Raw genomic sequence first — 16,019 nt, 5'->3', positions numbered from 1 at the left:
TAAACAATGTATATTCACTTTTACTACCAACCAATCTTTACCATTCAGTGATAACAAGCACTTTATTTTACATTTTAATATTTTATGATGTATTTAAAAGAGTAGTTATTGTTGCAAACTCCATTAGAAATTTGAATTGATATCAGTTTTGGAAAAAGGGAAACGGGGATGTGAAAAAAAGGAGGGGGGGTTTAATTTTTGTCATTTCAGATTTCATAAATAAAAAGAATTTCTTCAAACATTTTTTTGAGAGGATTAATATTCAACAGCATAGTGAATTGCTCAAAGGCAAAAAAAACTTTTAAGTTCATTAAACCACATTCATTCTGTGTCAGAAACCTATGCTGTGTCAACTATTTAATTTTAGATTTAAAAAGTTTGAAGAAGAAATTTTTAATTGATTTGTAAAATCTTGACATTTGTTTTGTGTAAAAAAAAACCATGTAATGTCAAAAATTTGATCACAATCCAAATTCAGAGCTGTATCACGCTTGAATGTTTTGTCCATACTTGCCCCAACTGTTCAGGGTTCGACCTCTGCGGTCGTATAAAGCTGCGCCCTGCGGAGCACCTGGTTATACGATTTTGTAATCTTTTACAAAAATCTTCTCCTGAAACTTCTGGACCAATATAACCAAACTTAGTCACAATCATTATTAGGGTATCTTATTTAAAAAATGTGTGCGGTAACCCAGCCAACCAACCAATATGGCCAACATGGCTAAAAATAGAACATAGGGGTAAAATGTAGATTTTGGCTTGAAACTCTGAAACCAAAGCATTAAGAGCAAATCTGACAGGGATTAAATTGTTTATCAAGTCAATATCTATCTGCCCTGAAATTTTCAAATGAATTGGACAACAGGTTGATGGGTTGCTGCCCCCAAATTGGTAATTTTTAAAGAAATTTTGCCGTTTTTGGTTATTATCTTGAAGACTATTATAGATAGAGATAAACTGTAAACAGCAATAATGTTTAGCAAATTTTTGTGAATTTTTACAAAATATTATCTTTTGTAACTAAAGGGCCAAGTTTATTATAGATAGAGAAAATTGTAAGTTGCAAGGATGTTCAGTAAAGTAAGATCTACAAACACATCACCATCACTAAAACACAATTTTGTCATGAATCCATCCGTGTCCTTTGTTTAATATGCACATAGACCAAGGTGAGGGACACAGACTCTTAAGAGCCTCTAGTTAACATAAGTGGTGTTTTTTCCATCTATAATTAATAATTTAAACTGATTATCATGTTTTCTTTGCTAAACTCCATTTAATTAAACATGATCTAACAGTTCTGAAATTTTGAAATTCTTTTTCTTTTTTCTTTTTTCTTTTTGAATTTCAACAACCATAACTTGTAACATGTGTAATGCATATATATAATGATTTTTTCTTCTTCAAAAGATTACTGAAATTAAATTTATGTTAAAATATAAATCAATTTCAATAAAAACAGATTTAAGTACTTCGTTATTTGTATAATGAGCATATATTCATGTATTTTATTTATGGTATTTTTTCCATAACTTACAGTATTATTATTTTTTAACATGAGACCAGAATGCAATATCTATGTTTCTTCCATTACCTTTACATTTTTGCTAATAATTACAGAATATTACAGAAATAAGCTAAATATATACATTGCTAGACTAGCTGTTGAATTCAAAATTGTCTTTTCTGTATAGTTTTGCTTAGTTGCAAGATAATATTGATGTCTAGTATGGTGATTTCTGAAGTATTCAAACATGCAAAATTAAATAATTAAAAAAAATATCATCTTATTTTTCAGATCATCTATTGAAAGTGCCATTAACAAAAATTAAAGAATTTCATTCCCACTTAGAGGGACTACATAGGATTCCTCAGCATCAACTCTCTGATCAGGTATGTACACCAAAGTCACTGACAGCAATCATACACACTCGTTGCTTTTCTTGCAGCAGCGTCGTCATCCTTAGCAGTGTCAATAATTGTTGAGTTTGTTGCTTAAGGTAGTTAAATTAGAACATCTGGTGATAGATCAATGAAATTTTCTATAAAGTTGCATTACTGTCAGTACTTCTAAATAAGAAGATGTGGTATGAGTGCCAATAAAACATCTCTCCATCAAAGTTACAATTTATGAAAACCTTCACACTACCTAAGACAGTTGTGTAATATTACAACATTAAAAGACACTCTATGAACTATCAATTGAAATTGCTTAAATCAATCAGAACTTAAAGTGCAAAGTCTTGGTGAAAAGTTGTGATTAAATTATCAGAGACTATCAAAGATCTCTAACATTAACAACAGAAATTCTATAGAAAATAAGGAGTTGTCAATCAAAATCATATTTTTATTTTTATTTTTCAATGAATTTGATTTAATTTTATGATGAGCAATACAGCTAATTAGGAATAATTGAACTGTTCTGTCATTGTAAACAAATTTTGCCATTATACAATGACAAATTATTCATAGTCAATAGCAGCAGTTGTATTTTTCTTTCAGCTGACTTTAAGTTATTTTAACAGTAATGTGATAGATGTAAAAGGGTACAGCCATGAAAACGATCCAACAAGGTAAACATAAAATCAGTTTCTACAATATTTACAAAATATGGTTACTGTGCCTCGATGTAGTATCAAGTTTTATATTTGTATATGAGTTATATAATTATCTCCCTTTGAAACTTTTTCTGAACTTTTCAATATAATGAGATATATTGATACTTTGAATTCAGAAATGAGGTTTTGAATAATGCAATTGGGGGAGTATCACAATAGTAATAACTAACATTTTAATATCTGCTACATATATCTGTATGCAGCGTTTCCTGAAATTGCAATAATCAATGTTGCATTTTTGTCCGTTCATTTAAAATTGCAATAATTAGGTCTTTCCACCTTTACGTGTGGAAAGACCTATTGATTTTGTTCTGATTATTTTTTTTTTTTTTTTTCTTCCGCCTAATTTTTTCTTGCGGTGTAAAAATGTTTCAAAAGATATCGCTTAGTTTTTATACGCCCGTCAAAATTTTGACGGGACGTATTATGATATACAAATGTCCAGTGTCCGTCCGTCTGTCCGGCGTCAACACGTCGCACCGTAACTTGAGAACGACTTATCCAAATTTCATGAAACTTAATATTAATGTTATGATGGTCAAATGATCTGTATACTTTTTGGTGAAAATAAGATTTAAACTTTTTGAGTTACGGCACTTTATAACTAAAACAGGGGTGTGTTTTTTTCACATGTCGCACTGTATCTCAAAAACGATTCTTGATTATGACTTAAAACTTTAAACACTTCTTAGTATTTTAATCTCAATATCTGTATACTTTTTGGTGATGATTCAAAATTTCATTTTTGAGTTATTGAGTATTTTGTAAAAAAGGGGGAGGGTTTTTTTACATGTCGCGCCATATCTCAAAAACTATTTATGATTATTGCTTAAAACTTTACACATGTCTTTGTTATATTAATCTCAATATCTGTATACTTTTTGGTGATGATTCAAAATTTCATTTTTGAGTTATTGAGTATTTTGTAAAACGGCTTTTTACATGTCGCGCCGTATCTCAAAAATAAGTTATGATTATTGCTTAAAACTTTACTCACTTCTTTGATATATTAATCTAAAGATCTGTATACTTTTTGGTTTTGATTCAAAATTTTATTTTGGTAATATTTAGTTTTTGTAAAAAAAAAAACAGGGTGGGGGGGTTTCACATGTCCCGCCGTGTCTCTAAAACAATATATGGTTATTGCTTAAAACTTTCTCATAAACTATTTATGATTATTGCATAAGACTTCCACATAAGACATCGGGCGTATCATGCGCTCATGGCGCAGCTGTTTATTTTTGTATATGAGATCATACAGTCTATACGCTTTTGAAACTCACCCTGTTTAACCAAACACTTTTCTTTGTAAGAGTTATCTCCCCAAACACTGTTTTTCTTGTTATCAGATCTCCTCCGCAACTGTAAAAGAAAGCGACAAATTTATTTTTCAAAATTGCTCGTTATATCCTCAGGATGTTACGTTTTATTTTGACCGAAGCTTTACGAATACCCCATATGAGAGTAATTTCCCCTTTTGTATTGAAATAAGTGAAATAAATTTGTAACTGGAAAACCATAAGTGATAGAGGCCTAGGGTCTTTTGATTTGAGGCCCTTGGTCAAAAAGTATGAAAATGAGGTCAAGGTCAAAGGTCAAGTTCATGATCAAATTTTTGATTTTGGCTTGTTATCTCTTATTTCGTAACATGTAAATTTTACTTACGTAACATTTAATGCGAGTTTTGCCCCCTTTTATATCTAATATTAGTTGTATGGTAATATAACTCATTAACTCATTAACAATATAAAGTAGAGGCCTAGAGTCTTTTGATTTAAGGTCCTTGGTTGATGACCTTGAAATTGAGCTCAAGGTCATAGGTAAATTTAACGTTCTAGATTTTGACCTTTGCTTTTTTCCTCTTATATATACATATAAAGCCATGGGACTTTTGGCAAAAGGTTGCAAGCAATGTGACCTTGAAAAATCCAACCGGAAGTGACCTTTTGTAAACCGGAAGTAGCCGTTTTTTTGTACTAATTTAATGTAAAAGTACATAGAACCATCTATTTTTGGAATCAGTGTCAAGTAAACTATCAAAACATACCGAAAGTAACATCTTTTAAACCGGAAGTAAAAAATGATCTCCTTATTTATATCTTTTTGTATAGAAACCATACATTTTTGGAATCAGTGTTCAATAAGCTGTCATTTGACGCTAAAATTGACATTTAAAACCGAATTTTAATATTTTCATATAAAAAAGATCTTTACTAGTGGAAAGACCATCAATGGTTCTCTGAACAATTGGTTTTTATACGACCGCAAAATTTGAAAAATTTTTCGTCGTATATTGCTATCACGTTGGCGTCGGCGTCGTCGTCGTCGTCCGTCGTCCGAATACTTTTAGTTTTCGCACTCTAACTTTACTAAAAGTGAATGGAAATCTATGAAATTTTAACACAAGGTTTATGACCACAAAAGGAAGGTTGGTATTGATTTTGGAAGTTTTTGTCCCAACATTTTAGGAATTAGGGGCCAAAAAGGGCCCAAATAAGCATTTTCTTGGTTTTCGCACTATAACTTTAGTTTAAGTGAATAGAAATCTATGAAATTTTGACACAAGGTTTATGACCACAAAAGGAAGGTTGGGATTGATTTTGGGGGTTTTGGTTCCAACAGTTTAGGAATTAAGGGCCAAAAAAGGGCCCAAATAAGCATTATTCTTGGTTTTCGCACAATAACTTTAGTATAAGTAAATAGAAATCTATGAAATTTTGACACAAGGTTTATGACCACAAAAGGAAGGTTGGGATTGATTTTGGGGGTTTTGGTTCCAACAGTTTAGGAATTAAGGGCCAAAAAAGGGCCCAAATAAGCATTATTCTTGGTTTTCGCACAATAACTTTAGTATAAGTGAATAGAAATCTATGAAATTTAAACACAAGGTTTATGACCATAAAAGGAAGGTTGGGTTTGATTTTGGGAGTTTTGGTCCTAACAGTTTAGGAATAAGGGGCCCAAAGGGTCCAAAATTGAACTTTGTGTGATTTCATCAAAAATTGAATAATTGGTGTCCTTTGATATGCCGAATCTAACTATGTATGTAGATTCTTAATTTTTGGTCCCGTTTTCAAATTGGTCTACATTAAGGTCCAAAGGGTCCAAAATTAAACTTAGTTTGATTTTAACAAAAATTGAATCCTTGGGGTTCTTTGATATGCTGAATTTAAAAATGTACTTAGATTTTTAATTATTGGCCTAGTTTTCAAGTTGGTCCAAATGGGGGTCCAAAATTAAACTTTGTTTGATTTCATCAAAAATTGAATAAATGGGTTCTTTGATATGCCAAATCTAACTGTGTATGTAGATTCTTAATTTTTGGTCCAGTTTTCAAATTGGTCTACATTAAGGTCCAAAGGGTCCAAAATTAAATTAAGTTTGATTTTAACAAAAAATAAATTCTTGGGCTTATTTGATATGCTTTATCTAAATATGTACTTTGATTTTTGATTATTGGCCCAGTTTTCAAGTTGGTCCAAATCTGGATTCCGTATCAAGTATTGTGCAATAGCAAGAAATTTTCAATTGCACAGTATTGCACAATAGCAAGAAATATCTAATTGAACAATATTGTGCAATAGCAATTAATTTTCAATTGGAGTTATCTTTCTTTGTATAGAATAGTAGTTGATAATATATGTTGGAAATTTGCCAGACATGACTATGATGTCATTTTCTATTTTTATTTGCCAATAACTTTATGTAAATAACTTCATTGGAAATTTGCCAATATAAAATGTTGCTGATGAAGCTTTTTTTCCTTATCTTATCTAAAATGTTTTAGATAATGTATGTTGGAAATTTGCCAGACATGACTATGATGTCATTTTCTATTTTTATTTGCCAATAACTTTATGTAAATAACTTCATTGGAAATTTGCCAATATAAAATGTTACTGATGAAGTTTTTTTTATTGTTTTATACAATAAACAATGTATATTCACTTTTACTACCAACCAATCTTTACCATTCAGTGATAACAAGCACTTTATTTTACATTTTAATATTTTATGATGTATTTAAAAGAGTAGTTATTGTTACAAACTCCATTAGAAATTTGAATTGATATCAGTTTTGGAAAAAGGGAAACGGGGATGTGAAAAAAGGGGGGGGTGTTTAAATTTTTCTCATTTCAGATTTCATAAATAAAAAGAAAATTTCTTCAAACATTTTTTTGAGAGGATTAATATTCAACAGCATAGTGAATTGCTCAAAGGCAAAAAAAAACTTTTAAGTTCATTAGACCACATTCATTCTGTGTCAGAAACCTATGCTGTGTCAACTATTTAATTTTAGATTTAAATAAGAAGAAATCTTTAATTGATTTGTAAAATCTTGACATTTGTTTTGTGTAAAAAAAACCATGTAATGTCAAAAATTTGATCACAATCCAAATTCAGAGCTGTATCACGCTTGAATGTTTTGTCCATACTTGCCCCAACTGTTCAGGGTTCGACCTCTGCGGTCGTATAAAGCTGCGCCCTGCGGAGCACCTGGTTAATATTGTTCTTACATCTCTTCTGAAAAAAAAATCCACATGTTTGTTATCAGTTATACTCTGAAACTACAAGTCTAATGGACCCCAAAATTTGCATTCAGCAGGGCATACATGTACTAAAAGTTTATAAAACAACGTGGTGCAGATATCTCTCAAGACTTTTCCTAGAGAAAAGAAATTGCAATGCCGTAAAAATCGCTTGCTAGGTCCGTACATCTCAGTGAAATCCTACAATAAAATGTCCGCTCCTAGATTGAAATACTAATCTGTGTTACAAACAGGTGCTGAAAAATGTACATTATCAGAAAATAATCCTTAAATGTGTATTAAAGTTACACCGGATCAATTAAATCCAAAATATGCACTGCTGGTGAACTGTGATCAAAATGTCAATTTCCTACAATGACAAAAGAAATGACATTGTGTACATTCCGTATCTATACATGTTGTCTATTCAACGTCCCCACCTAAAAAGGAATAAATATACTAAGTTTTCGTTATTATAAACCCACGTCACGTGATGTCTCCTCAATCTGGTGCGAGAAGTCGCGCGCTGGACCTGAAATAAAATAAAAACTTTCCGAACTAAACATGAAACTTCCCCAGAATAATATAGACCCCTTACAGAAACAAACAAACAAACAAACACGCACACACATAACAAACAATCATGTTTCAAAGGGGGGAAAGACCGTTTACAATTGCTTTTTAAAAGCAATTGATTTATATTTAATGTTTAGTTTTGTCCTTTCGTTTCAATTTACAATAAAAACTGAACGCAATAATTTTTTGATCTTACAGTTATCATGAAAATGACATCAACAGTATTAGAAATAATTAAAATTTAATAAAAATGGAAGAAAACAACATTATCAGTTGAAAAAGCATAATAATATATATAGGTAATGGTAAATTCAAAAACAAAAAAAGCACAAAAGGGTCTGTGCATCTCATTTACTTGTTAAAAACAGAAATGATGAAAAACACCAATAATAGTTTCAGCAATATTTTGAAATTTTCTAGTATATCTCGAGATTGTGTTCTTATTCTCATTTCTTTTCAGATTTAAAACAGTTCACTGTCATCTGTATCCCTACCTTTCTCAGTGTGTAGACATGCCAAGATGGTGACCAGTATTATATAGTGTTCACCTATACCTACTTGCTTCAGATATAACTATAGTGCTGTTGCTGAAATGCTGCTGCAAGACTTTATATTTATACTATAGATTCAAATCTTTTTGTAAATGTATCATGCACAAGCAGAACAATTTCAACGAGATCAACAAAAGATGAAAACTTTTTGATACATTTGTAAATGATAAATTTTATAATCTGTGATATTGGCATGAAATGGTTGTAGTAGATTATATTTTTATAACTTGAATTAATGAAAATTATTGATTTTGTAACTATGTTTCAAAAGTGTTGCAAGTATCTTTTTTTGTTATGTTATTTGTTTTGGAAAAAAAGTCCCACTGAATTTATGTTATTCAAGGGAGATAATTATGTAAATCCAAGTTAAATTAAACCCAAATAATTTTTTAGACAACTGTATTTTATAGTTGTAAAACTGAGCTCTTAAGGTTTTATGTTTTGCAAAATTGCTGATACAACAAATGATAAAAAAAGAATTTCAGAATAGATGTTTGGTGCTTACATGTGAAGTGCAATTGATTGATAAGTTGGTTGTGTTCTGATCTCATTTAAATTTTTAAATTTTATGTAAAATTTCATATCACATTCATCAAAATAAAGTTGTGACTAAAGTTTTATAATGAGAAAATACAATATTTTTATTGTGAATTTGTCCTTTATTTTATTTTTCATTATAATTTCCATGACAGTTAACACTTTATTAACTAATAGCTGATTTATGATTTCCTCTACCAGTTGATTATTTTTTTGTAATCAGCACATGGTTTGTTTTATTTCAGTCCTCCATTGTTCAAAATTAAATTTTAAAGTAAAATTTTCTTGCTTTCCCCTGATTTTGCTATTGGAATATCATGAAAAAAGGATGACCGGTCTGAAATAACTCTTTATGCAGATTATTGAAAGCAAGATAAAGTTTGTTTAAAAGTCAATCTAGAAGTTCAAATGCAATTGTGAAGAAATTTAATCAATTAATTATTATTTGTATTTCAGAAATGCAATACGTGAACCTTATTTGTTTTTTCCTGTTTAAATTGTTTTATAACAGTGTTTTGGGTCTAAAGAGAGCCCTTAGTAGGATGCTGTCCAATGTGAGCCAGGCCTTTGTGTTGAAGGCTGTTTTATAACCTATTATTGCTTACTTTAACTACGCTGTGTCTTGATGGAGAGTTGTCTCTTTGGTACTCCTACCACATTTAAAAAGATATTCCCTCTGACATTTGAAATTGAACTGAAGTTGCCTTGTTACTAAGGTTTCTTATATTGACCTATCCCTTTTCTCTCTTGCTGGATAGTTTTATACTGGTCATTTGGGGGCACTATGTAGCATACTGATCAATGAGATGGCTCAAAATCTCATTACACTATAATTTGACATTTTCGTACTTAATATATATAAACTGAAAATTCATCATCTGATGGTTTATTCTCATTTCGCCTTAGCTGTCAAAATAATTATATAAAATTAATCCCAGTTTGCCTTAGTACAAATTTTCAGGTACACAGAAATAACTAAGGCGATATGGGAGCTTCTGTAAACAATGTAATTAAGTAATGTTTTGTTTGTATAATGTAGACGAAAGAATGTGTTTCATGTGTAATGATGACATAGAAGACGAAAAACATGTAATATTTTCTTGAATATTTGATATATTTTAATTATAATAAAAGAAATACTGTTTGTTTTTTATCTTTATGTAAAAGATTTAGTTATTAAAAGTTAAAATACAGAAAAATGTATAAATACATGTGCTTCCCTTAATTTTGCCTCAAACTTTGTGTACATTTAATAATAATACTTCCTGTCCATTTGCACTAAAGACAGATAAAACAGATGGCACATAACATTCATATCACCAGGTCATATTTCTAATTGCTCAACTTTTGCTCAACTACAAAAATTTCAAAGTCTGAATGCTCAACTTTTCCTCAACTACAAAAATTTCAAAGTCTGAATGCTCAACTTTTGCTTAACTATATGAAAACCAAAGATCAATTGCTCAACTTATTCCTCAACTTAATGGCAAGCTTCAGTTGAGGGCCAGTTCAGCGACATCTATTAAACATACAGTGCTTGGCCAGGTTTGAGTTGAGCTAAGATGCTCAACACCTAGCCCTCAACTATTTTGTTTAGAACAGCTCACCCTCAACTGTCCGCCACATGGCCATCAACTGGCCCTCAACTTTTTTTTCTGTAGGGGTACTTCATGTATCAGACTTATGAAAAATGGCCAGAAGTTCATTTTATATGAGCCTGTGCCAAAAAATAGAGGTTTTCAAATAAAGTGAGGTCTTATATCAAATGTAATATTTTTCACTAACCACAATTTTCTGAAGTTGTTAAGTTATCAAAAAAACTTTAACATATTATAAATGTATTTTTAATGGAAATATAAGTTTCAAATAGCATAACACATGTGGATAAAAAAGTCTTTAGCAATGTCAAGCTTAAAAAAACAGGTTGTCAATTTAGGCCATTCCCCGCATTTGCATATTAAAAAGCATATAAATGATGTGGGAGATGGAGATATGCTTCTTTTTGCTTAAATCTATGCTTAGATATGACAAAACATGGAGCCTGGATGTAACAAGACTGTCACTATCAACTATATATGTAGACAGTATGGTCTGATGCAAAGTTTATTAACTTTACTGTTTAAAACCTGAATGAAATTTCAGCTTCAAAAGGCCAATATTTTAACCACTAGCTATCCAACAGAAGAAAATAAAGGTAGTCTGTTAAACAGAAATGGTTAACAACCAGTAATAAGTGTTTCTGGTATAGATTCAGTGCAATCTATTTAGGAATACAACTTTTAAGTGCATAGAACTTCACATTTCACCTGCTGTGTATACTGACCGTTAGACTTAGACTATTAAAACAGCACATTTTGCACTCTTTTTATGTTTTTATCTGCCTTTTTTTGTGTTCAGAGTTCACAAATGAGTAAAACAACTGAAATAAATACCACAAACACAAATAGATATCAGAAAAAACCTGTCAGAGAGAAATTGAGCATGCTGTTTTTGCAAAAATATTGAAAAAAGTGAAAAAGCTACATTTTGGTCATTTAACCTGAAAAGTGACTTTTTCACAAAATTTCTATCAAATGAAAGTGAAAATCATTTTTTCTCATGTAGTTTGACAAATTATTACCAATAGATCATTCAGAGAAGCTGTTAAAGTAAAAATTCAAAATTTGCTGAAATGCACCTCTTAGGGGCCTAAAACTTGACCAATTCTGATAAAACTTGGCATGATTTAAGCTTAGTATATTATAAAACAGTTTACAAAGTTTCAAAGCCATATGATACCAAATAAAAAAAATGTGGCATGTAAACACCTGAGTCTAAAGGTCAGGCAACCTTATGGTAATGCCTATCATTTGTACCTAGTGTGGACAAAAGCTTAGCCGTAGAAAATCTTGAATGAACTCAAGAATGGAGGTGGTAGAGTCTCCCTACCCTAACTTTAGACATCAATTAAAAACGTTCCATAATTTAACAACCTGGGTCTTTGGGTCCAGGCAACCTTGGGCAATTGCCTATCATTCTTACCTGGTATGGACAAAGGCTAACGGTAGGATTTTTTTATGAATTAAAGAAGGGGGATTGGAAAGTAAGTCTACCCCATTTTTGGAAGTCAATTTATAAAGTTTCATAAATTAAATCACCTGAGTCTTAAGTCAATGCAATGGTTGATGTAACATAGAAGGATGTTATACACCCTATATACCACATGTACCCGGGTTGATGTAACACTGGAGGATGTTATACACCTTATATACCACATGTATCCTGGTGGATGTAACACAGAAGGATGTTATACACCCTATATACCACATGTGTCCTGGTGGATGTAACACAGGAGGATGTTATACACCTTATATACCACATGTACCCCGGTTGATGTAACACAGGAGGATGTTATACACCTTATATACCACATGTACCCGGGTTGATGTACAACAGGAGGATGTTATACACCCTATATACCACATGTGTCCTGGTGGATGTAACACAGGAGGATGTTATACACCCTATATACCACATGTGTCCTGGTGGATGTAACACAGGAGGATGTTATACACCTTATATACCACATGTACCCCGGTTGATGTAACACAGGAGGATATTATACACCTTATATACCACATGTGTCCTGGTGGATGTAACACAGGAGGATGTTATACACCTTATATACCACATGTATCCTGGTTGATGTACAACAGGAGGATGTTATACACCTTATATACAACATGTACCCTGGTTGATGTAACACTGGAGGATGTTATACACCTTACATCCAACATGTACCCGGGTTGATGTAACACAGGAGGATGTTATACACCTTATATACCACATGTATCCTGGTGGATGTAACACAGGAGGATGTTATACACCCTATATACCACATGTGTCCTGGTGGATGTAACACAGGAGGATGTTATACACCTTATATACCACATGTGTCCTGGTGGATGTAACACAGGAGGATGTTATACACCTTATATACCACATGTACCCTGGTTGATGTAACACAGGAGGATGTTATACACCCTATATACCACATATATCCTGGTGTATGCAACACAAGAGGATGTTATACACCCTATATACCACATGTACCCTGGTTGATGTAACACAGGAGGATGTTATACACCTTATATACAACATGTACTCTAGTTTATGCAACACAGGAGGATGTTATACACCCTATATACCACATGTACTCTGGTGGATGTAACACAGGAGGATGTTATACACCTTATATACCACATGTACCCTGGTTGATGTAACACAGGAGGATGTTATACACCTTATATACCACATGTATCCTGGTTGATGTAACACAGGATGATGTTATACACCTTATATACCACATGTACCCTGGTGGATGTAACACAGGAGGATGTTATCCACCTTACATACATCATGTACCCGTGTTGATGTAACACAGAAGGTTGTTATGCACCCTATATACCACATGTACCCGTGTTGATGTAACACAAGAGGATGTTATACATCTTACATACAACATGTACCCTGGAGGATGTAACACAAGAGGATGTTATACACCTTACATACAACATGTACCCGGGATGATATAACAGAAGAGGATGTTATACACCTAATATACCACATGTACTCTGGGGGATGTAACACAGGAGGATGTTATACACCTTACATACAACATGTACCCGGGATGATGTAACACAAGAGGATGTTATACACCTAATATACCACATGTACTCTGGAAGATGTAACACAGGAGGATGTTATACACCTTACATCCAAGATGTACCCGGGTTGATGTAACACAGAAGGATGTTATGCACCTTATATACCACATGTGTCCTGGTGGATGTAACACAGGAGGATGTTATACACCTTACATACAACATGTACCCGGGTTGATGTAACACAGGAGGATGTTATACACCCTATATACCACATGTACCCTGGTTGATATAACACTGGAGGATGTTATGCACCTTATATACCACATGTACCCCGGTTGATGTAACACAGGAGGATGTTATACACCCTATATACCACATGTAACCTGGTTGATGTAACACAAGAGGATGTTATACACCTTACATCCAACATGTACCCGGGTTGATGTAACACAAGAGGATGTTATACACCTTACATCCAACATGTACCCGGGTTGATGTAACACTGGAGGATGTTATACACCTTTCATACCACATGTATCCGTGTTGATGTAACACAGGAGGATGTTATACACCTAATATACCACATGTACTCTGGTGGATGTAACACAGGAGGATGTTATACACCTTACATACAACATGTACCCGGGATGATGTAACACAGGAGGATGTTATACACCTAATATACCACATGTACTCTGGTGGATGAAACACAGAAGGATGTTATGCACCTTATATACCACATGTATCCTGGTGGATGTAACACAGGAGGATGTTATACACCTAATATACCACATGTACTCTGGTGGATGTAACACAGGAGGATGTTATACACCTTATATACCACATGTACCCTAGTTTATGCAACACAGGAGGATGTTATACACCTTATATACCACATGTATCCTGGTGGATGTAACACAGGAGGATGTTATACACCTTATATACCACATGTATCCTGGTGGATGTAACACAGGAGGATGTTATACACCTTACATCCAACATGTACCCGGGTTGATGTAACACAGAAGGATGTTATACACCTTATATACCACATGTACCCTGGTTGATGTAACACAGGAGGATGTTATACACCCTATATACCACATGTATCCTGGTGGATGTAACACAGGAGGATGTTATACACCTTACATCCAACATGTACCCGGGTTGATGTAACACAGAAGGATGTTATACACCTTATATACCACATGTACCCTGGTTGATGTAACACAGGAGGATGTTATACACCCTATATACCACATATATCCTGGTGTATGCAACACAAGAGGATGTTATACACCCTATATACCACATGTACCCTGGTTGATGTAACACAGGAGGATGTTATACACCTTATATACAACATGTACTCTAGTTTATGCAACACAGGAGGATGTTATACACCCTATATACCACATGTACTCTGGTGGATGTAACACAGGAGGATGTTATACACCTTATATACCACATGTACCCTGGTTGATGTAACACAGGAGGATGTTATACACCTTATATACAACATGTATCCTGGTTGATGTAACACAGGATGATGTTATACACCTTATATACCACATGTACCCTGGTAGATGTAACACAGGAGGATGTTATACACCTTACATACAACATGTACCCGTGTTGATGTAACACAGAAGGTTGTTATGCACCCTATATACCACATGTACCCGTGTTGATGTAACACAAGAGGATGTTATACACCTTACATACAACATGTACCCTGGAGGATGTAACACAAGAGGATGTTATACACCTTACATACAACATATACCCGGGATGATATAACACAAGAGGATGTTATACACCTAATATACCACATGTACTCTGGGGGATGTAACACAGGAGGATGTTATACACCTTACATACAACATGTACCCGGGATGATGTAACACAAGAGGATGTTATACACCTAATATACCACATGTACTCTGGAAGATGTAACACAACAGGATGTTATACACCTTACATCCAAGATGTATCCGGGTTGATGTAACACAGAAGGATGTTATGCACCTTATATACCACATGTATCCTGGTGGATGTAACACAGGAGGATGTTATACACCTTACATACAACATGTACCCGGGTTGATGTAACACAGGAGGATGTTATACACCTTACATACAACATGTACCCTGGTTGATGTAACACAGGAGGATGTTATACACCTTAAATACCACATGTACCCGGGTTGATGTAACACAAGAGGATGTTATACACCTAATATACCACATGTTCCCTGGTTGATGTAACACAGGATGATGTTATGCACCTTATATACCACATGTACCCTGGTTGATGTAACACAGGAGGATGTTATACACCTTACAAACAACATGTACCCGGGTTGATGTAACACAGGAGGATGTTATACACCTTACATACAACATGTACCCGGGTTGATGTAACACGGGAGGATGTTATACACCCTATATACCACATGTACCCGGGTTGATGTAACACAGGAGGATGTTATACACCTTACATACAACATGTACCCGGGTTGATGTAACACAGGAGGATGTTATACACCCTATATACCACAT

At 33.3% G+C, this 16,019-nt stretch overlaps 1 protein-coding gene across 10 annotated transcripts in view; it reads left to right on the top strand.

The window, feature by feature from the left end:
- Window positions 1-10,005, top strand: part of LOC143054852 (fringe glycosyltransferase-like) — a 52,134-nt gene extending 42,129 nt beyond the window's left edge. For 9 of the 10 annotated variants that reach the window (XM_076227907.1, XM_076227909.1, XM_076227906.1 and 6 more), the window contains 3 exons: window positions 1,799-1,893; window positions 2,503-2,573; window positions 8,184-10,005. In XM_076227907.1, the coding sequence (XP_076084022.1) occupies window positions 1,799-1,893; window positions 2,503-2,573; window positions 8,184-8,250 (233 nt within the window). In that variant the 3' untranslated portion in view covers window positions 8,251-10,005. Of the gene's footprint in view, window positions 1-1,798; window positions 1,894-2,502; window positions 2,574-8,183 lie in introns of those variants that run through there. The other variant, XM_076227916.1, reaches the window with a different exon arrangement.
- Window positions 10,006-16,019: the final 6,014 nt, after the last annotated feature.

Source organism: Mytilus galloprovincialis, chromosome 12, assembly GCF_965363235.1.
Source record: "Mytilus galloprovincialis chromosome 12, xbMytGall1.hap1.1, whole genome shotgun sequence".
In the NCBI taxonomy this organism is placed as follows: Eukaryota; Metazoa; Mollusca; class Bivalvia; order Mytilida; family Mytilidae; genus Mytilus; species Mytilus galloprovincialis.
Note: the sequence above shows the minus strand (reverse complement) of the source record. Positions and strands in the feature narration are given on the sequence as shown.